Source organism: Perissodus microlepis, chromosome 7, assembly GCF_051167445.1.
Source record: "Perissodus microlepis isolate ML-2025 ecotype Zambia chromosome 7, ASM5116744v1, whole genome shotgun sequence".
Classification (NCBI taxonomy): Eukaryota; Metazoa; Chordata; class Actinopteri; order Cichliformes; family Cichlidae; genus Perissodus; species Perissodus microlepis.
This window is the reverse complement of record NC_140467.1, coordinates 52,724,492-52,747,682: the sequence shown is the minus strand read 5'-3', so window position 1 is coordinate 52,747,682 and position 23,191 is coordinate 52,724,492. Positions and strand designations below refer to the sequence as shown.

General features: G+C 39.8%; 2 protein-coding genes and 1 long non-coding RNA gene across 10 annotated transcripts; 1 reads left to right on the top strand and 2 right to left on the bottom strand.

Annotated features, from left to right (window-relative positions):
- Window positions 1–14: 14 nt before the first annotated feature.
- Window positions 15–10,601, bottom strand: LOC146384104 (transmembrane protein 150C-like). 5 transcript variants are annotated; one of them, XM_084935871.1, is made up of 8 exons: window positions 10,388–10,601; window positions 9,196–9,310; window positions 8,044–8,097; window positions 7,930–7,965; window positions 7,766–7,833; window positions 7,419–7,546; window positions 7,128–7,305; window positions 15–1,002 (listed from the first exon to the last, which is right to left on the bottom strand). In XM_084935871.1, exons 2-8 carry the CDS (start codon window positions 9,267–9,269, stop codon window positions 815–817), a joined length of 726 nt encoding a protein of 241 aa, XP_084791997.1. In that variant the 5' UTR covers window positions 9,270–9,310; window positions 10,388–10,601; the 3' UTR covers window positions 15–814. The 5 variants fall into 5 exon arrangements, with proteins under 5 accessions (XP_084791997.1, XP_084791999.1, XP_084792000.1 ...); XM_084935873.1 differs by having other exon boundaries at window positions 7,930–7,962; XM_084935874.1 differs by having other exon boundaries at window positions 7,930–7,959.
- Window positions 10,602–10,715: 114 nt separating this feature from the next.
- On the top strand, window positions 10,716–15,065 carry LOC146384103 (uncharacterized). The gene is made up of 3 exons (XR_014800808.1): window positions 10,716–13,277; window positions 13,357–13,630; window positions 14,247–15,065. It is a non-coding gene; the product is annotated as an uncharacterized LOC146384103 (long non-coding RNA).
- A 1,247-nt stretch (window positions 15,066–16,312) lies between these two features.
- LOC146384102 (transmembrane protein 150C-like) lies at window positions 16,313–22,278 on the bottom strand. Of its 4 annotated transcripts, XM_084935881.1 has the most exons (8): window positions 22,013–22,278; window positions 20,821–20,935; window positions 19,669–19,722; window positions 19,558–19,590; window positions 19,394–19,461; window positions 19,047–19,174; window positions 18,756–18,933; window positions 16,313–17,300 (listed from the first exon to the last, which is right to left on the bottom strand). In XM_084935881.1, exons 2-8 carry the CDS (start codon window positions 20,892–20,894, stop codon window positions 17,113–17,115), a joined length of 723 nt encoding a protein of 240 aa, XP_084792007.1. In that variant the 5' UTR covers window positions 20,895–20,935; window positions 22,013–22,278; the 3' UTR covers window positions 16,313–17,112. The 4 variants fall into 4 exon arrangements, with proteins under 4 accessions (XP_084792007.1, XP_084792008.1, XP_084792010.1 ...); XM_084935882.1 differs by lacking the exon at window positions 19,558–19,590; XM_084935884.1 differs by lacking the exons at window positions 19,669–19,722; window positions 20,821–20,935 and having other exon boundaries at window positions 19,558–19,638.
- Between the last annotated feature and the right edge of the window lie 913 nt (window positions 22,279–23,191).

Sequence of the window (23,191 nt, the reverse complement as noted above, 5' to 3'; positions counted from 1 at the left end):
GTCAGAAACATCAGTTTTATTACTTCACTGTATTTTTTTATTTATGTATTTCATATAACTGAAAATGAATAGGAAACCTATAAAAGATGATAAAACACATTAACACACAGAGTACATAATAACACAAATAATCATACTGGCAATGATTGCTAGTACCAAGTCAATTAAAATCCACCAAGAATGCAGTGTTTAAGGTTTTGTTTCGTTCATTACACTCTCAGATGACATGTGCTTTTCAAACATTACCTTTAAACTGTTTAATGTAGTGGTCATTCCATCCACTCACCTTTTATCTTTAATATTTTTGAGATGTTGGTGTTTGAGACATTGCAGATTTCTGGCATTTTGTGTAAATTTAAGCATTTCACAATTTGATTACAGTATTTCTAATAAACAAAAAGAGTGTGAAACTGAAGTTAGACTTGTGTGTGGAAATAAACCACCCCATGTTGCGTAGCTCTCTGGATTTTACACTTACTGGACTACATACTTATTTAGTATATACAGTACAATAAATCAAAATTTGCATGTTTTTTACGTAACTGAAACGTTTAATTATGTAGGTTAACGAAAATATGTATATTTATATGAAACGTGTGTACTTACTGCATTTGATGTATTACACCCATATATAATGCGTATTACAGAATGTAACGTGTAATTTTGCCACCCCATTTGATTTCACCCTCATGCCACCCTAACAAAATTTTTCTAGATCCGCCCCTGAAAGAGAGCTGTAACTGAGTAATAAGTATGTACTTGTAAATGCAACATCAGACCTTATACATTAGCCTGTGTACAGCTCACTGAGCAGCTACTTAGGCCCCTCAGAGGTTTCTGAGTGATGGAAGGGATACCCTGGTCTGTCTGTGCACAGAATACTGAAGCTGCTGTGACGAAACTCGATGGCAAAAGTGCTGATGAAGATGAGCAACATCATGACGAGTGCCCACTGGCATTGACTTGCATGCATATGAAGGCCTTGAGACATCAGGGAGAAGTCTGTGTCGATGGAGTTAAGGGTTCAGAGAGTGAAGGTGTGAGCACATGAAAAATGAACATCGCATTATATTGTTACAGTTCTCTACCAGAATTATGTGCTATTCATCTGCTGAGCTGGGTAGAAAATAAACTCCATCCAAACTAAGAGCAGAGAGACGGTCTGAAAGTATTTTTATAGCTCCTTATTAGGTAGAGAATCAGCATGAACCAATTACAGTTTCTACAGATGTTAGACAGTTTGATAAAAAAAACATAAAAGGTTTAAAGACCAAAGCCAAGAGAAAATACAAAATCTATCAAATTAAAACATTAAATTTTAGAATATATGTATATCAGGAAATTCTAAAGATGAAGCATTAACGATACAACCCAAATAAACTGTCATTTCAAATAAACAGAGTGCCCCCCCCCCTTCTTATTTTTTTGCACATGTGTCACACTTACATGTTTCCGGGCATCAAACAAATATCAGATAAAGTATGTATTATATATTATGATGATATCACTTCTCTTTAGTCTGGAGAGCGTAGTGTCCATGAGACTCAAATTTCGATTCCCCTGACCACAGAACAGTGGACAGTGCCTCGGTCCATTTTAAAGTCTGCAGGGTTTCCGGATCATTCTCACTTATGGCTTCTTCTTTGCACGACAGAGCTTTTACCTGCATTTATGGATGGCACGGCTTTGTCCACAGACAATAACAAACTTCCTGAAAGTGTTTCTGAGGCCATGCATGCGATTATCAATGCAGAATCATGGCCGTTTTTTATGCAGTGCTGCTTAAAGGCATAAAGAGCATGGGTATCCAGTACTGAATTTCAGCCTTTCCTCTTATGCACAGACATTTCTCTAGATTCTTGAAATCTTCTGATAATACATATGTAGATGATGAGATCTCTTGGTGGCGTTGTCACTTGGTGTTCGCTCGCTCTGCGGTAGAGTATCACTTCCTGTTCCTGCTCAAACACAGTGGTGTTTCTGAGTAGCTTATTTGCTTAGCAATTTAATTAACAACTTTTAAATACATTCTTCTTTCATAGTATAATCTTCACGTGCTTCATCCGAAGCACACTTTCTGTGTACTCACTACCTAATTTATAGCCAAAGTATTCACTCACTGTCTCTGTACTGTTTCGCTAGCTTAGCTTAGCTCATAGCCGACTCGTTAGCACCATGGCTACTTCACCTGTCCCTCCTGCACTTTCTTGCTCATTGTGTCAGATGTTTAGTTACTCCTCGGCCTCCTTTAGCAGTAATGATATCTGTAACAAATGTAGCATATTTGCAGCTCTGGAGGCCAGGATTACTGAATTGGAGACTCGGCTTCGCACCCTTCATTCACCCGAAGCTAGCCAGGCCCCTGTAGCTGGTGCAGCCGAAGATAGCGTAGGCCCCGCTAGCTGTTCCCCGGCAGACCCCAAGCAGCTGGGGAAAGAGGGCGGCTGGGTCACGGTGAGGAGGAAGCATAGTCCTAAACAGAAGCCCCAGGTACACCACCAACCCGTTCATGTGTCTAACCGTTTTTCCCCACTCGGTGACACACCCGCCGGGGGTCAAACTCTGGTAATTGGTGATTCTGTTCTCAGACATGTGAAGCTAGAGACACCGGCAACCATAGTCAATTGTCTTCCAGGGGCCAGAGCAGGCGACATTGAAGGAAATTTAAAACTGCTGGCTAAGGGTAAACGTAAATTCAGTAAAATCATAATTCACGTCGGCAGTAATGACACCCGGTTACGCCAATCGGAGGTCACTAAAATCAATATTGAATCGATGTGCAACTTTGCTAAAACAATGTCGGACTCTGTAGTTTTCTCTGGTCCCCTCCCCAATCAGACCAGGAGTGACATGTTTAGCCGCATGTTCTCCTTAAATTGCTGGCTGTCTGAGTGGTGTCCCAGAAACGATGTGGGCTCCATAGATAATTGGCAAACCTTCTGGAGGAAACCTGGTCTTGTTAGGAGAGACGGCATCCATCCCACTTTGGATGGAGCAGCTCTCATTTCTAGAAATATGGACAAATTTATTAAACCCCCCAAAATATGACTATCCAGAGTTGGGACCAGGAAGCAGAGTTGCAGTCTTACACGCCTCTCTGCAGCTTCTCTCCTCCTGCTACCCCCCCCCAAAACCCATCTCCATAGAGACTGTGTCAGCTTCCAAAAAGACAAAAAACAAACTAAAAACCAGCAACAAACAACTTAAACATAAACAATCAAAAAGAAAGAACAATACAGTATCCACATCTGAACCAAAGAGTAAAACAGTGAAATGTGGATTATTAAATATTAGGTCTCTCTCCTCCAAGTCTCTGTTAGTACATGACTTAATAATTGATCAACAAATTGATTTACTCTGCCTTACAGAAACCTGGTTGCAGCAGGATGATTATGTTAGTTTAAATGAATCAACACCCCCGAGTCATTCTAACTACCAGAAACCTCGAAGCACAGGCCGAGGGGGCGGTGTGGCAGCAATTTTTCACACCAGCCTATTAATTAATGAAAGACCACGACAGACTTTTAATTCATTTGAAAGCCTGATGCTTAGCCTTGTCCACCCCAGCTGTGAAACTCAGAAACCAGTCTTACTTGTTATCATCTATCGTCCACCTGGGCCTTACACAGAGTTTCTGTCTGATTTCTCAGACTTTATATCGAATTTAGTTCTGAGCTCAAATAAAATATTTATTGTGGGTGATTTTAACATCCATGTAGATGCTAAAAATGACAGCCTCAACATGGCATTTAGTCTGTTATTAGACTCAATTGGCTTCTCTCAAAATGTAAAAGAACCCACCCACCACTTTAATCACACTCTAGATCTTGTTTTAACATATGGCATAGAAACTGAACATTTAACAGTGTTTCCTGAAAACCCTCTCCTGTCTGATCATTTCCTGATAACATTTACATTTACAATAATTGATTACACAGCAGTGGAGAGTAGATTTTATCAAAGTAGATGTCTTTCTGAAAGCGCTGTAACTAAGTTTAAGAATATAATCCACCCACTGTTATCATCTTCAATGCCCTGTACCAACACAGAGCAGAGCAGCTATCTGAACGCTACCCCAACAGAGGTTGATTATCTTGTTAATAATTTCACCTCCTCACTACGTACGACTCTGGATACTGTAGCTCCAGTGAAAACTAAGGTCTCTAATCAGAAGTACCTGACTCCGTGGTATAATTCTCAAACACGTACCCTAAAGCAGATGACTCGTAATCTGGAGAGGAAATGGCGTGTCACAAATTTAGAGGATCATCATTTAGCCTGGAGAAATAGTTTGCTGCTTTATAAGAAAGCCCTCCGCAAAGCCAGAACATCTTACTATTCATCACTGATTGAAGAAAATAAGAACAACCCCAGGTTTCTCTTCAGCACTGTAGCCAGGCTGACAAAGAGTCAGAGCTCTGTTGAGCCAACCATCCCTTTAACGTTAACTAGTAATGACTTCATGAACTTCTTCACAAATAAAATTTTTATCATTAGAGAAAAAATTACCAGTAATCATCCCACAGATGTAATATTATCTACAGCTACTCTTAGTACCATTGATGTTAAGTTAGACTCTTTTTCTCCAATTGATCTTTCTGAGTTAACTTCAATAATTACTTCCTCCAAACCATCAACGTGTCTTTTAGACCCCATTCCTACAAAACTGCTCAAAGAAGTCCTGCCATTGATTAATTCTTCGATCTTAAATATGATCAACCTATCTCTAATGGTCGGCTATGTACCACAGGCCTTCAAGCTGGCTGTGGTTAAACCTTTACTCAAAAAGCCATCTCTAGACCCAGCAGTCTTAGCTAATTATAGGCCAATCTCCAACCTTCCTTTCATATCAAAAATCCTTGAAAGAGTAGTTGTCAAACAGCTAACAGATCATCTGCAGAGGAATGGTTTATTTGAAGAGTTTCAGTCAGGTTTCAGAGCTCATCACAGCACAGAAACAGCTTTAGTGAAGGTTACAAATGATCTTCTTATGGCCTCTGACAGTGGACTCATCTCTGTGCTTGTCCTGCTAGACCTCAGTGCAGCGTTCGATACTGTCGACCATAATATCCTATTAGAGCGATTAGAACATGCTGTAGGTATTACAGGTACTGCACTGCAGTGGTTTGTATCATATCTATCTAATAGACTCCAATTTGTGCATGTAAATGGAGAGTCCTCTTCACACACTGAGGTCAATTATGGAGTTCCACAGGGTTCAGTGCTAGGACCAATTCTGTTTACATTATACATGCTTCCCTTAGGCAGCATCATTAGAAGACATAGCATACATTTTCACTGCTATGCAGATGACACCCAGCTCTATCTGTCCATGAAGCCAGATAACACACACCAATTAGTTAAACTGCAGGAATGTCTTAAAGACATAAAGACCTGGATGGCCGCTAACTTTCTGCTTCTTAATTCAGATAAAACTGAGGTTATTGTACTCGGCCCTGAAAATCTTAGAAATATGGTATCTAACCAGATTCATACTCTGGATGGCATTACCTTGGCCTCCAGTAACGCTGTGAGGAACCTTGGAGTCATTTTTGACCAGGACATGTCCTTCAACGCACATATTAAACAAATATGTAAGACTGCTTTCTTCCATTTGCGCAACATCTCTAAAATTAGAAATATCCTGTCTCAGAGTGACGCTGAAAAACTAGTTCATGCATTTATTACTTCCAGGCTGGACTACTGCAATTCATTATTATTAGGATGTCCAAAAAACTCACTGAAAAGCCTTCAGCTAATCCAAAATGCTGCAGCAAGAGTACTGACAGGGACTAGAAGGAGAGAGCATATTTCTCCTGTTTTGGCTTCCCTTCATTGGCTTCCTGTTAAATCCAGAATTGAATTCAAAATCCTGCTCCTCACATACAAGGTCTTAAATAATCAGGCCCCATCTTATCTTAATGACCTTGTAGTACCATATCACCCTATTAGAGCACTTCGCTCTCGCTCTGCAGGCCTACTTGTTGTTCCTAGAGTATTTAAAAGTAGAATGGGAGGCAGAGCCTTCAGTTTTCAGGCCCCTCTTCTGTGGAACCAGCTTCCAGTTTGGATTCGGGAGACAGAAACTATCTCTACTTTTAAGATTAGGCTTAAAACTTTCCTTTTTGCTAAAGCATATAGTTAGGGCTGGACCAGGTGACCCTGAATCCTCCCTTAGTTATGCTGCAATAGACGTAGGCTGCCGGGGGATTCCCAAGATGCATTGAGTTTTTCCTTTCCAGTCACCTTTCTCACTCACTATGTATTAATAGACCTCTCTGCATTGAATCATATCTGTTATTAACCTCTGTCTCTCTTCCACAGCATGTCTTTTATCCTGTCTTCCTTCTCTCACCCCAACCGGTCGCAGCAGATGGCCGCCCCTCCCTGAGCCTGGTTCTGCCGGAGGTTTCTTCCTGTTAAAAGGGAGTTTTTCCTTCCCACTGTCGCCAAAGTGCTTGCTCATAGGGGGTCATATGATTGTTGGGTTTTTCTCTGTATCTATGAAGCGCCTTGAGGCGACTTTTGTTGTGATTTGGCGCTATATAAATAAAATTGAATTGAATTGAATTGAATCAAAGTCTTTGCAACTTTGTGTTTAGAAATATTATTCTGAAAATACTCCACAACTTTAGACAGTTTTTTCCACAGACTGCTGAACCTCTGCCAGTTTTTACTTCCAAGAATCTCTGCCTCTTACAGTATACCCAGTCATGTTACTGACCTGTTGCCAGTTCACTGTATTAGTTGCAAAATGTTTTTGGAGCTGCTTCTTTTTAGTACCTCTTACTTTTCCAGCCTCTTGTTGCCCTTTTATGGGGACCTGTCGCTGCCATTAAACGTCAAAATGAGCTCATATTTTTCACGTAAAATGCCTCAGCTTAAACACTTGCTATGTTTCTGTGTTCTTCTGTAAATAGAATATGTGTTTCTGAGATTTGCAAATCATTGCATACTGTTTTCATTTACCTTTTACACAAAAGGTGCAAAACTCTGTGGGACCTGGAGTTGTAATTCGTTCTTGAATGCCAGTAAGGGAGCGTTTTTGCTCTTTTGCATTTCATGTGAAAAATGGGCATCTCACTCAAATGAGGGTATTCTTCTCTTTATACCAAGTAAAAGGATACAAAGTATCATGCAAAGAGTGATGGATCCAGACAACAGGAATCGAGCGATGGCAGCCATCTTCCCCTCATTCTTCAGGTTAACTCTCAGGGTGATACAGGACTGCAGCCAGCAGAACAAGGTTCCAAGTCCAAACACCATAAGGGCGCCGACGTTGTGAATGTTTTCCTCAGTGAATAACTAACACAAAAAGAAGTCAGCCAGTAAACCCAGACTTCAGTTATTAAGTCGGAAAATTAACCACCAGATGACGTGGTGTATGTATGAGCGTGTGTATGTTTGTGTGTAACTACCTGAAAATTCCCTACAATGGTCATTCCAAAGGAGCTAATAGAAAAAACCACCAAACTAGAAATGTTCAGCCAAGGTTTGTCAATTTTGCCCTTCAGCTGCAGGTATCTGAAAACGGCAATAAAAAACCCTGAAAACAGGAGAAGAAAAAACCTCTCAGCACACAGCGAGTAGTTTAAAAACAAGATTTCTTTTTCTTTCTTTTTTTAAAATGAGCTGAAAGATGTTCTGAATCAATGAAAACAGCAAACTAATGTACTGTCTATGTATCCAAAGCTTGATATACGTTTTTTCTTATGAGCTCCATCGCTGTCTTTTAATGAAAGCTCTAGAGCAATGTTTCCATTACCTACAAATGCTGCTAGGTTCATGACTTCACTGAAGACACAGCTGGCTGGAGGAAAGTTGCCTGCAATACTGAGACAGGAAGCAGGAGAAAAATCACATTTGCTATTCTTAAATTAAACGTTTTTTATTGTTAATATGATATGAAACGGAGAGCACAGCACACACCTGATGTAGGGGGGATAAAGGGGGCCATTTCTTCTCCTAAAGCAAATGAACAGCATGAATCCAGAGATACATCAAAAGAAATACCTGCAGTGTATAAAATATATGAATTCAAACCTGTATTCTGAACCCAGCGGCGTTATGTTCTTATTGTAAACAGCTATGAAGTACCTGTTTAAAGGCAGCAACACAGAAAGAAACATAATGAATAAAACATTCTGTAGCAAAAGTGGAAGCAATACTGAGGTGTGTGTGTTTGTTTGTTTTTTTAACTAGTCTGGTTTGAAATATTTCGATCATGAACTGCTCGTCTACATACATACTTTCATGTGACGCCAGCGTTCATAGTCTCTTATCATCTGGTTATCATCTTCATTTCCCATTTTTGTTCCCTTTCTTGTAGTCTTTCACTGGTAACCTACTGGTAAACATAACCCACCCTCCCAAGCAGGTTGGGTGTGCACACGCGTGTCATTCTGTCTGGGAACATGATCGCTCAAAACGTTTTGAATGAATCCTGATAAAACTTTGTAGGTGTAGGGTGGGGTGAAAAGTGACAAAAAGCCTTATAACTTCAAAACTATGACTCTTATACGTGTGGTGTCTATTGTCAACATATAGAAAATTTGCCTTTCCTTCAAGTTGAAACCAAAATGCATTTTTATTGCACTACAAACTTCTTCAAGTCCATTTAAAAAGAACAAAGAAAACTAAAATACAAAGCGGTTCTGTTAAAAGTAAATACTCCCCAGAGAGTGAGCTGCCTTGGTGCAGGTTTGGGCTGTCAGAGTGCTTCTTGTTAGTTTCTGATTTGTGTGTCACATGTTTTTCTTATCATTTTTAATCTCTCTTTGGTTAATCTTATTCGTCCCTAATATTTGACTTCCTGTTGCTCATTTTACACATTTCTTTCTAGTCGTTATGTCTCTGTGTTGATATTGTGTTTTTTTTAGTTGCTTATCAGACATAGATATTTGTGTCAGTGCTGTTTTGTGTTGCAAGTGATCCTTTTTGGTGTCTTCATGGTTTTCTTTTATTGGGTATCTGTATAGTATAAGTGCCTTGAGGGGACTGTTGTTGTGATTTGGCGCTATATAAATAAAATTGAATTTCATTGAATTGAATTGAATTGAATAGTACAGAGTGTACACAGATAATAACCAGTTAATCTGGTTATCTTTGTTGCTTTTTTGGCTCTTTTTAACTGTTCATATACCTCTCTGAGTGTATATATGAGGTTAATGTGTTCCTAAAAAGAACAAAACTTACACCATCAACAGTCCAGCAGCAGTACAAACAGAGTAGATGGGAGGCAGAAGAGCCCACAGGCTGAAATTCACCATCTTGTCCTCTCTCAATCCACAGATGAAGATGCTGTGTTAGTCTGCATGATAACATGTATTTGTTTAATATATTTGAAGCGTAAAGGAGATGGAGATTAATAGACAAATCGTTCAGGTGGAGACAATAGCAGGGTCCAGAAGGGATACAGCAGGAAATACTTTCAAGAACTACTTCTGAGTTACCTCTTGCATTAAATTTTGCGTTTTCTTACTTTAGCTTGTATTACCTGAAAGCTGGAAGAAGCAGCAAAATTACAGATCCAGCCTGGCTAAACAATGCTTTTGTATTAGATTTCCTGAAATGACTTTTTTTGCTAACTCCATTAAGGATCTACAGCTGGACCTTGCCATGTGACCTATTGACCGGAGGTATGTTTATTATTATGTTATGATGGGGTGACACAGGAGGGACAAGGAAAACCGTTAACAGGACGCGTGGGAAATCATGATATGCTGTCATAAATAGCTCTTAAGCTTTTGTGCACTACAAATGCACCCTTTAAAGCGACATACTAGCAAATTTAGCTCCAAACAACATTTTTAAAAAATGCAGTGTTATATTTTTCAAAGCATTTACAAATGTTTAACATCAAAATTAATCTTAAATCTACATAGTAGATCTAAACTTTAAATGTGTGTGACATGTGAGCGAGCGCTGGAAGGAGCACAATTAGATTTCACGAATCCCTGACCCATCCACACACGACTGTTGGGGGGGTTAGGTCATCTTTTTTTGGAAAATCTTATGAGGACAATAACAAGTTATTTGGAATCAGACTTTCAGACACAGTGACTTAAATCCGTAGGATCTCATTTTAATTTCCTTGTAGCAAATGTGCAACTGGTTTGTGACCAGGGTTGTTTGAGACATGTAAAGTATACTTTTATATTCACGAGGAAGGCGATGAAGAAGTCATTTTAACTATTTCTAAATTCTTAAATCTCCCTTTTCCTTGCGACGTGTCTCTCAGTGGGAAGACAGAAGAAGAAACACTGTATACGTATTTTAGGGCCATCAGGAAGCGAGTTGTGTAGTACTGTCAGATAGAGTCACAAACATTACAAGCAGATAGCAGGCTGTTCTGATCGGTTAGCGCATATCAAACTGTGGAGCATACCTGTCTCTGTGGCGGATAATCCCCGAAACAGCGCACCGAGGACCGGACTTGATGGTCCCGCAAGTATATCGTGTTCACAGTCCGCTGGCAGTCCCGGGACTGTCCGCCCGCGGTGCTGTCTGTGTGCCCGCAGAGCGCCCTGCTGTCGCATGGGGGCAGTGTGCAAAGTATGTGGTACAACCGGTCTGTGGGCGTCTGTGCTGTTGTTTGTTCGTCAGTGAGCCACAAGAGCCGCGAAGAAAGGAAGAAGGGCGTTACCTAGGCCAGCACAGACTGGTTGTACCACATCCACCGCCCTCTGGTGGATAGGAGTGGTGAAGGACTAAAATAAAAAAGTGCACATCAGCTGCATCTTTCTGCCATTATTAGTTTGTTTCATTATGTTGATTTTGGTCCAAGCGCTCACTCACTTTATTTTTTTTGATAAGTTTAAATTGAATTACTAACTTCATGCTGTTTGTCGTGGTCCTGCAGTCTCTGTGCTCTCAGTTATTGAAGCACTGCAGGTTAAACCACGGCCACTTTGGCCGCAGACACCCTTATCCATGCACATGTTTAAATTTTCCATGCACCTTTAAAGCTTGGAATGCACTCCAAAGTTACCTATGTAGATCACATGTTGATCAGACATTGCAGAGATCAGTAGATTCCTGGCAGGGTGATTAAAGACAAGCTTTTCATTGCTGATTTCAAAAGAAGGTGGCCAGCTCTCTTTTCTGAGCGTGAGGTATTATTATCATTATATTGTCTTGATTACTCCATTAAAAAACAAACAAACAAAAAATTGTAAAGTGTTCAAATTTTTCATGAATATTCACCCAGAGCTGGAAATTGCAATTTTCAAATTGGATTTGCAGTTAAGAAAGAGCACCACTCCCACTTCTGATTATTTCACATTGTTTTAACTATATCCATCCATTCGCTTCCGCTTATCCTTTTCAGGGTCGCAGGGGGCGCTGGAGCCTATCCCAGCTGTCATAGGGCGAGAGGCAGGGTACACCCTGGACAGGTCGCCAGTCTGTCGCAGGGCCAACACACAGGGACAGACAACCATTCGCACTCACATTCACTCGCACATTCACACCTAGTGGCAATTTGGATTAATCAATTAACCTATCCCCACAAGCTGCATGTCTTTGGACGGTGGGAGGAAGCCGGAGTACCCGGAGGGAACCCACACAAACACGGGGAGAACATGCAAACTCCACACAGAAAGACCCCGGCCTGATGGTGGAATTGAACTCAGGACCTTCTTGCTGTGCGGCAACAGTGCTAACCACCGTGCCACCGTGCACCGTGTTTTAACTATAATGAATCAGAAAATAAAAATGCATTTCATGGATTTCATTGTTGTTATTATTTTCCTACATCATATTGTTGTGGTCCACCAAATACTTTTTTCACATTTTACTGTAATTCTTAAATGTTTGCAGGTGGAAGCAGAGTTTGCCTGTATCACCACTGTCCTACATCCAAATTCATGCAGCAGCTAGAATTCTGTGTGGGCTATTTTTGGGTGCTATAACTTTTGGTGTTTCTTCCTGTTATTCTTTCTATAATAACCTTTTCTCACAAGATTTTTTTACAAAGTAAGTAGATTTGGAAAAATCTCCCTAAAACTAAGATTTAAACTGTTTAAAGTGATACTTTCAGCTGCAGAAACTATTAAAAGTTTTGGGTATTGTGGACTTTTCAGTGATTACTTTTTGTGTTTCTTACTGTAGTTTTTTTTTTTGCTAGTGTTGTTTACTGCACAATACAACAATAATCTTACACATCGCCCTCTTCTTTGCGGCAGTAAGATGCCATTTAAACTAAAAGAGCTTGTGTACTGAAGGTGCTAATTGTTTATCTCAGTGACGACCCAGAAACCCTCATAAAGGAGAACATGATAAGTTTAGTGGCCTCTGCTTTCCACAAATTTGCTTTGTGGAAGCAAAGAGAATGTTTTTGCAGGTTTGTGTTCTGGCTAAAGATTAATTTCTTTTTATTTTGAGAACAACCATTAGGGAATGCACCAGGTCCAGAACCCACAGACAAACTTGAAAATGTTGGGCTAATCATTGAAAGTGTTGAAGTGCTCCATGACCTTGGTAACATTGCAAATCCAGTTGCCATTTTGTTTGGCCTCATTTACTCACTGGTCTTGAGCTACAGTTGAGCTACTTGAGTTCAGACAAGAAATTGCAAGAAAACAGAGGAGCACTGAAAGACTGTTTAGTGTAACCTTGAAATGGAACTGCAGAACACTTGGAACAAGGGTTTTTGTCCGCAACCATCAACAGAACTGGAATGTTTTTGATCCAGACATTGAGCTACTAATGGTCTTTGGAAACTATGTCTGAATATGTTTTAGCAGACTTTCAAATTGTTCATATGAGGTTTTTGTTTTATGTCAGTCAGGGAAGGGGGAAAAATAAAAATGGCGTCATGTCTGGGTGAGTTGCAGTGTTTCTCCAGCAGCTCTAGGTATCCTCCCCCATGTGGAGCCATATTAGCCCAACTATTCTCCACACCTGTTGGCAATTCAGCTGGCGGTATTTAAGACCAGCGCTCTCAGTGAGTCTTCACCAGAATGTCTGCTAACATTAGTTAGTGCTGGGCCTTCAATTTGCGTACTTATCGTTATTTATTCTTGTTGCGTTAACTTATCGTTTCTTGTGTCAAAGTGCCTCTCAGACCATTCACTCATCTGTGCAGTTCCTCACCTACCTTTTCATTGCTGGTCACTCCGTCGTTCAGATAACCTGCTCCACCTGCCTGCCCCCCGCTGTCACCTCTGGTCTTGGAACACTGTGGAACTCTGGACTCTCTGGATCACAGCCAAACGGACACTCTCCCCGAACCCGCTGGCAGTTTTCCCCCCACGCTTCCTCCGACCTGCTCACAAGTAAGGCAGAAACTTGTTTCCACCTGTTTACTTGTCTTACCTCCTGAAGCCCACCTGATACCTGTCTCCTCTGTTACAGAGCCTCTGACCCCAGCACCTTGTATCCTGATCCCCTTCCTGCGCTGTACCATAATTGACATCACTGGAATCACATATAGCTATTTTTGTAGTTTTGATTTTTATTTTTTTTTTATGAATAAATATTCCGTTTTGGGGAAAATCACTCAGCCTCCACCTCTGTCTGCATTCCAGCCTGTTGTACTGGCTACCCTGCTGTGACAAATGGAGAATGTAACAAAGATTGGCATGAAAGAGGGGGAAATGAGAGATGTCATAAGGGTTGTGTACCATATGTAAGTATTTTCTGTTTCTCCAAAACCTGGTATGTGTAGTTATTTTCTGCTACAGAGTCCATTTGTTGTTGGTTTGCTCTTTAAATAAGATTTGATGATATTAACACAGCATAGAAAATCACCAGTTATAATCTTATTAATGTGAAAGTGAAATGGAGCCACTTTTCCTACTTATTTGCTCTTTAGTGAAAACTGTTAAACATTAAACCCAATAAAGAGGAAGGAAAACTATTACGGTTATACCAGTTAAAGCAAATTAAGTGAAATAAAATCAAGTGATTGCCACACTAATTTAAGTCAAGTTGGAGCTGCAAAGTTCTGTTTGGTTTTTCCTAAATACAGTTAAATGACTTAATAGAACTAAATTCAGTATAATGACATGTTTTTATGCATTAATTAACACATTTAAGCATTTTTAGGAGGGGGTACTTTAATTAGGTCATTGCAGAGTGTACAGCCTGTAAGGGTTTTATAAAGAATGAGTTCTGCTGTGGGCCTCTCATTGCCTGTTTGTGGAAATAGCGTATGATGAACTAAAGCCATGTCTTGACATTTAAATCCTTAATTTATCTGATTATGTCATGATTAACATGGATGACATTTTTATTTCTCATAGCTGAGCTGGTGAGTTCAGTCAGTCTACGTCAGATGGTCGTCACAAATTTGAGGAACCAGCCTTTAAGCAACAGCCATTTGGACTCTATAAACAATCAAATCCTCTCCCTTTACCATGACCTGGTTACGGGGTCCAAGGAGTTTCCTCATATTGCAGTCAGGGGATTGTTTCACTCAGAGCAGATGACGACAACTTTTACCGCTTTGCTGAAAAGTTAGAGGGAGAACACCACTCCATCTCCTTCTACAAGCTCACCAGCTGGTATGATGGTGCTGCCTGCAGGGTGCCACTTACATTCTCAGATCCTGACTCCTGTACTTCCAGACAAGGTGGATATTTATGCACTGAATACAGACCGGAGGAACTGTGTCCACACCCTGGTGACGGCCTCATCGTCACCAGAGTCATCTCTGCTGTTGATCGCACAGAAGACAGTGAGATGACAAACCACTGGAGAGTCACGGACTACAGCTCAGAGGGCAGAGTTATCATGTCGGAGTTCTGCCAGTTTCTAAAGACGTTTGGACAGGGTGCGAAGAGAGAGGCTACAGAGGAAGAGAGCAGGAGCCCCACTCCACCAAGGAAACTGAAGCCTTCCCTGGAGAACTTATTTTCTCAAGACTCTTTAAGTTTTAAGACTTTGGCATTGATTCAATCAGCTGCATTGGACATATGGCAGGGCTGTGACTGGATGTTGAACCAGGCACATCTATTGTAGAGCCAACTGTAAATCGGTGCAAAATGAAGTAAGGATCCATAAAGACAGTGCCAAGTGTAAGTTGTCCTCTGCTGCATCTTAGACATCAGCAAGAATCAAGAAAGTGGTGAGGAATAAGTAATCACCACGCACCTTGACATAAATAATAAACACTTTGGTTTAGAAACAGCATTTTGTGTTTACTTGTGTTATCATTGTCTAATATTTAAATTTGTTCAATGATCTGAAACACTTTTTTACACCACTGTATGTACGTAGAAGTTCTGTTCAAAAACTATGAAAAGAATCATTCCAACAATGTGAACCTGAAGCTGTCACTGCAACTCTACTAATGCCCAGTTTGTAACAACAGACATGATGCCTCATGCTACAAAACAACCCTAAGAGATGCAGTTAAATGCGGCCTCAAAGTCCAAAAAACCGCACACATATCATACAGTTGGGCAAACTTGTCGACACTGTTCTTCAGAGGATAAAGTGCTGGTGCCGTGTTCCACCACCAAACTTCCAAACAATGTTGCAGAGATGTGCAAACCAGGAAATCACAAGAGCCTTAAGGCCATTTTCAGAACTTTTTTTTAATTGTAATTCTAAGAATCGTTTGGCACATGGTGTTTTGGAAATGTAAATAATGATCAAATGATAACTACAACAGCGGCATTAATAATAATGTTACTAAGAGTTATAGACCTTCATCATTTCTTCTAAATCTGTGTGTAGAACACCAACAGATTCGTTCATTAAAATATAGATGAATCACTAACTTGTGAGACTGTTTCAGTTTCTTTAGTCATATCTCCTCCTGTTTTCTTGCTTTAATGATGCAGGCTTACACTATCATCACTTTCTCCACTTCACCTTGAGGTAAACTTGCTTCTTTGCAAAGAGTAGTAGAAGCATGGCACTATATGGATGATTCAGAGTCACTAACGAACACACAGTGGTATGAACAAAATTTGCACAGGTTTTCTGTAATTCTGTGTGCGCTTGTGTTTTTTGCTCAGGATAACAATGTTTCCATACACATACTGAATGAGGCCCAATGTTTTTCACAGAAAAACTGGATCTACGTAGTTCTGCCTGTATTTTCTTCACATGGCTGCACTGCTACAATTACACAATTTTAATGGTTTAACCAGCTATAGTGGGAATAGTGCCATCCACCTTGGAAGATGATGGCCAATTCAAAGTTTTTATATTTTGTGTTTATTGGTTGTTGGAACATTCAGAGAATCCCCTGACCACATTATTGAGGCTTACAGATACAGTGACATCTGTATGTACACAGCTGTGCTACAGTGCAGTTATGTGGAGCCTCAGCAAAGATGAATACTGTCAGAAACATCAGTTTTATTACTTCACTGTATTTTTTTATTTATGTATTTCATATAACTGAAAATGAATAGGAAACCTATAAAAGATGATAAAACACATTAACACACAGAGTACATAATAACACAAATAATCATACTGGCAATGATTGCTAGTACCAAGTCAATTAAAATCCACCAAGAATGCAGTGTTTAAGGTTTTGTTTCGTTCATTACACTCTCAGATGACATGTGCTTTTCAAACATTACCTTTAAACTGTTTAATGTAGTGGTCATTCCATCCACTCACCTTTTATCTTTAATATTTTTGAGATGTTGGTGTTTGAGACATTGCAGATTTCTGGCATTTTGTGTAAATTTAAGCATTTCACAATTTGATTACAGTATTTCTAATAAACAAAAAGAGTGTGAAACTGAAGTTAGACTTGTGTGTGGAAATAAACCACCCCATGTTGCGTAGCTCTCTGGATTTTACACTTACTGGACTACATACTTATTTAGTATATACAGTACAATAAATCAAAATTTGCATGTTTTTTACGTAACTGAAACGTTTAATTATGTAGGTTAACGAAAATATGTATATTTATATGAAACGTGTGTACTTACTGCATTTGATGTATTACACCCATATATAATGCGTATTACAGAATGTAACGTGTAATTTTGCCACCCCATTTGATTTCACCCTCATGCCACCCTAAGAAAATTTTTCTAGATCCGCCCCTGAAAGAGAGCTGTAACTGAGTAATAAGTATGTACTTGTAAATGCAACATCAGACCTTATACATTAGCCTGTGTACAGCTCACTGAGCAGCTACTTAGGCCCCTCAGAGGTTTCTGAGTGATGGAAGGGATACCCTGGTCTGTCTGTGCACAGAATACTGAAGCTGCTGTGACGAAACTCGATGGCAAAAGTGCTGATGAAGATGAGCAACATCATGACGAGTGCCCACTGGCATCGACTTGCATGCATATGAAGGCCTTGAGACATCAGGTAGAAGTCTGTGTCGATGGAGTTAAGGGTTCAGAGAGTGAAGGTGTGAGCACATGAAAAATGAACATCGCATTATATTGTTACAGTTCTCTACCAGAATTATGTGCTATTCATCTGCTGAGCTGGGTAGAAAATAAACTCCATCCAAACTAAGAGCAGAGAGACGGTCTGAAAGTATTTTTATAGCTCCTTATTAGGTAGAGAATCAGCATGAACCAATTACAGTTTCTACAGATGTTAGACAGTTTGATAAAAAAAACATAAAAGGTTTAAAGACCAAAGCCAAGAGAAAATACAAAATCTATCAAATTAAAACATTAAATTTTAGAATATATGTATATCAGGAAATTCTAAAGATGAAGCATTAACGATACAACCCAAATAAACTGTCATTTCAAATAAACAGAGTGCCCCCCCCCCCCCCCCCCCTTCTTATTTTTTTGCATATGTGTCACACTTACATGTTTCCGGGCATCAAACAAATATCAGATAAAGTATGTATTATATATTATGATGATATCACTTCTCTTTAGTCTGGAGAGCGTAGTGTCCATGAGACTCAAATTTCGATTCCCCTGACCACAGAACAGTGGACAGTGCCTCGGTCCATTTTAAAGTCTGCAGGGTTTCCGGATCATTCTCACTTATGGCTTCTTCTTTGCACGACAGAGCTTTTACCTGCATTTATGGATGGCACGGCTTTGTCCACAGACAATAACAAACTTCCTGAAAGTGTTTCTGAGGCCATGCATGCGATTATCAATGCAGAATCATGGCTGTTTTTTATGCAGTGCTGCTTAAAGGCATAAAGAGCATGGGTATCCAGTACTGAATTTCAGCCTTTCCTCTTATGCACAGACATTTCTCTAGATTCTTGAAATCTTCTGATAATACATATGTAGATGATGAGATCAAAGTCTTTGCAACTTTGTGTTTAGAAATATTATTCTGAAAATACTCCACAACTTTAGACAGTTTTTTCCACAGACTGCTGAACCTCTGCCAGTTTTTACTTCCAAGAATCTCTGCCTCTTACAGTATACCCAGTCATGTTACTGACCTGTTGCCAGTTCACTGTATTAGTTGCAAAATGTTTTTGGAGCTGCTTCTTTTTAGTACCTCTTACTTTTCCAGCCTCTTGTTGCCCTTTTATGGGGACCTGTCGCTGCCATTAAACGTCAAAATGAGCTCATATTTTTCACGTAAAATGCCTCAGCTTAAACACTTGCTATGTTTCTGTGTTCTTCTGTAAATAGAATATGTGTTTCTGAGATTTGCAAATCATTGCATACTGTTTTCATTTACCTTTTACACAAAAGGTGCAAAACTCTGTGGGACCTGGAGTTGTAATTCGTTCTTGAATGCTAGTAAGGGAGCGTTTTTGCTCTTTTGCATTTCATGTGAAAAATGGGCATCTCACTCAAATGAGTGTATTCTTCTCTTTATACCAAGTAAAAGGATACAAAGTATCATGCAAAGAGTGATGGATCCAGACAACAGGAATCGAGCGATGGCAGCCATCTTCCCCTCATTCTTCAGGTTAACTCTCAGGGTGATACAGGACTGCAGCCAGCAGAACAAGGTTCCAAGTCCAAACACCATATGGGCGCCGACGTTGTTAATGTTTTCCTCAGTGAATAACTAACACAAAAAGAAGTCAGCCAGTAAACCCAGACTTCAGTTATTAAGTCGGAAAATTAACCACCAGATGACGTGGTGTATGTATGAGCGTGTGTATGTTTGTGTGTAACTACCTGAAAATTCCCTACAATGGTCATTCCAAAGGAGCTAATAGAAAAAACCACCAAACTAGAAATGTTCAGCCAAGGTTTGTCAATTTTGCCCTTCAGCTGCAGGTATCTGAAAACGGCAATAAAAAACCCTGAAAACAGGAGAAGAAAAAACCTCTCAGCACACAGCGAGTAGTTTAAAAACAAGATTTCTTTTTCTTTCTTTTTTTAAAATGAGCTGAAAGATGTTCTGAATCAATGAAAACAGCAAACTAATGTACTGTCTATGTATCCAAAGCTTGATATACGTTTTTTCTTATGAGCTCCATCGCTGTCTTTTAATGAAAGCTCTAGAGCAATGTTTCCATTACCTACAAATGCTGCTAGGTTCATGACTTCACTGAAGACACAGCTGGCTGGAGGAAAGTTGCCTGCAATACTGAGACAGGAAGCAGGAGAAAAATCACATTTGCTATTCTTAAATTAAACGTTTTTTATTGTTAATATGATATGAAACGGAGAGCACAGCACACACCTGATGTAGGGGGGATAAGGGGGGCTGTTCATTCTAAAGCAAATGAACAGCATGAATCCAGAGATACATCAAAAGAAATACCTGCAGTGTATAAAATATATGAATTCAAACCTGTATTCTGAACCCAGCAGCGTTATGTTCTTATTGTAAACAGCTATGAAGTACCTGTTTAAAGGCAGCAACACAGAAAGAAACATAATGAATAAAACATTCTGTAGCAAAAGTGGAAGCAATACTGAGGTGTGTGTGTTTGTTTGTTTTTTTAACTAGTCTGGTTTGAAATATTTCGATCATGAACTGCTCGTCTACATACATACTTTCATGTGACGCCAGCGTTCATAGTCTCTTATCATCTGGTTATCATCTTCATTTCCCATTTTTGTTCCCTTTCTTGTAGTCTTTCACTGGTAACCTACTGGTAAACATAACCCACCCTCCCAAGCAGGTTGGGTGTGCACACGCGTGTCATTCTGTCTGGGAACATGATCGCTCAAAACGTTTTGAATGAATCCTGATAAAACTTTGTAGGTGTAGGGTGGGGTGAAAAGTGACAAAAAGCCTTATAACTTCAAAACTATGACTCTTATACGTGTGGTGTCTATTGTCAACATATAGAAAATTTGCCTTTCCTTCAAGTTGAAACCAAAATGCATTTTTATTGCACTACAAACTTCTTCAAGTCCATTTAAAAAGAACAAAGAAAACTAAAATACAAAGCGGTTCTGTTAAAAGTAAATACTCCCCAGAGAGTGAGCTGCCTTGGTGCAGGTTTGGGCTGTCAGAGTGCTTCTTGTTAGTTTCTGATTTGTGTGTCACATGTTTTTCTTATCATTTTTAATCTCTCTTTGGTTAATCTTATTCGTCCCTAATATTTGACTTCCTGTTGCTCATTTTACACATTTCTTTCTAGTCGTTATGTCTCTGTGTTGATATTGTGTTTTTTTTAGTTGCTTATCAGACATAGATATTTGTGTCAGTGCTGTTTTGTGTTGCAAGTGATCCTTTTTGGTGTCTTCATGGTTTTCTTTTATTGGGTATCTGTATAGTATAAGTGCCTTGAGGGGACTGTTGTTGTGATTTGGCGCTATATAAATAAAATTGAATTTCATTGAATTGAATTGAATTGAATAGTACAGAGTGTACACAGATAATAACCAGTTAATCTGGTTATCTTTGTTGCTTTTTTGGCTCTTTTTAACTGTTCATATACCTCTCTGAGTGTATATATGAGGTTAATGTGTTCCTAAAAAGAACAAAACTTACACCATCAACAGTCCAGCAGCAGTACAAACAGAGTAGATGGGAGGCAGAAGAGCCCACAGGCTGAAATTCACCATCTTGTCCTCTCTCAATCCACAGATGAAGATGCTGTGTTAGTCTGCATGATAACATGTATTTGTTTAATATATTTGAAGCGTAAAGGAGATGGAGATTAATAGACAAATCGTTCAGGTGGAGACAATAGCAGGGTCCAGAAGGGATACAGCAGGAAATACTTTCAAGAACTACTTCTGAGTTACCTCTTGCATTAAATTTTGCGTTTTCTTACTTTAGCTTGTATTACCTGAAAGCTGGAAGAAGCAGCAAAATTACAGATCCAGCCTGGCTAAACAATGCTTTTGTATTAGATTTCCTGAAATGACTTTTTTTGCTAACTCCATTAAGGATCTACAGCTGGACCTTGCCATGTGACCTATTGACCGGAGGTATGTTTATTATTATGTTATGATGGGGTGACACAGGAGGGACAAGGAAAACCGTTAACAGGACGCGTGGGAAATCATGATATGCTGTCATAAATAGCTCTTAAGCTTTTGTGCACTACAAATGCACCCTTTAAAGCGACATACTAGCAAATTTAGCTCCAAACAACATTTTTAAAAAATGCAGTGTTATATTTTTCAAAGCATTTACAAATGTTTAACATCAAAATTAATCTTAAATCTACATAGTAGATCTAAACTTTAAATGTGTGTGACATGTGAGCGAGCGCTGGAAGGAGCACAATTAGATTTCACGAATCCCTGACCCATCCACACACGACTGTTGGGGGGGTTAGGTCATCTTTTTTTGGAAAATCTTATGAGGACAATAACAAGTTATTTGGAATCAGACTTTCAGACACAGTGACTTAAATCCGTAGGATCTCATTTTAATTTCCTTGTAGCAAATGTGCAACTGGTTTGTGACCAGGGTTGTTTGAGACATGTAAAGTATACTTTTATATTCACGAGGAAGGCGATGAAGAAGTCATTTTAACTATTTCTAAATTCTTAAATCTCCATTTTCCTTGCGACGTGTCTCTCAGTGGGAAGACAGAAGAAGAAACACTGTATACGTATTTTAGGGCCATCAGGAAGCGAGTTGTGTAGTACTGTCAGATAGAGTCACAAACATTACAAGCAGATAGCAGGCTGTTCTGATCGGTTAGCGCATATCAAACTGTGGAGCATACCTGTCTCTGTGGCGGATAATCCCCGAAACAGCGCACCGAGGACCGGACTTGATGGTCCCGCAGGTATATCGTGTTCACAGTCCGCTGGCAGTCCCGCGACTGTCCGCCCGCGGTGCTGTCTGTGTGCCCGCAGAGCGCCCTGCTGTCGCATGGGGGCAGTGTGCAAAGTATGTGGTACAACCGGTCTGTGGGCGTCTGTGCTGTTGTTTGTTCGTCAGTGAGCCACAAGAGCCGCGAAGAAAGGAAGAAGGGCGTTACCTAGGCCAGCACAGACTGGTTGTACCACATCCACCGCCCTCTGGTGGATAGGAGTGGTGAAGGACTAAAATAAAAAAGTGCACATCAGCTGCATCTTTCTGCCATTATTAGTTTGTTTCATCATGTTGATTTTGGTCCAAGCGCTCACTCACTTTATTTTTTTTGATAAGTTTAAATTGAATTACTAACTTCATGCTGTTTGTCGTGGTCCTGCAGTCTCTGTGCTGCTCACTCTGTCCCTGCCTCCTCTTCATTTTCCTTCCAGCTTCCCCTGTGTGTGTGTGTGTGGGGGGGGTTAACCACACCTTCTGTTGCAGAGGTGGGTCCTTGCTCCGTTTCCTGCTTCTGCTGTCAGCACACCTGGCGATGACAAACTTACCTGTTGGAAATGATCTGAGCTACTTGCTATTTAAGCTGATGGAATTCCCTCATTTAACGCCTAATCGTTTATCATTTAAGTATTGCATGCTCTGGCTTTAAATGAATGTAAACAGTGTGTGAACAATAACGTGTTCTTTATTACCCTGTTGGAGAGACAAGAGAGTTTTCTTATTGATTGTAATTGTGTCAGTTTGTACAGCTAAAATTTCACTCAGCAGTGTTATTTTTTTTATTTGAGCTCTTATTGTTTTTTTTGGACTGGATAAGCCTTTTGTGAATAAATAAATAAAGTTTGGTGTATTATCATGAATGTCTTTTGTACATTGTATGGAGGACATTTAAGAATAACCTGTGTTCTGCAGCTTGTCTTAAACTGTTTGAGATGATTTGAGCTTTGTGACGTAGCGCTGGCAGTATAATGTAAAGATCAGTACACTGTGGGCTGTGATGTTTAAAAGATAGTCAGTTGGTAATAAGGGGCCCAAAGTGTGCCAAAAAACAACTGCATTAACAATAAGTTGCATGTGTAACAGTTGATTG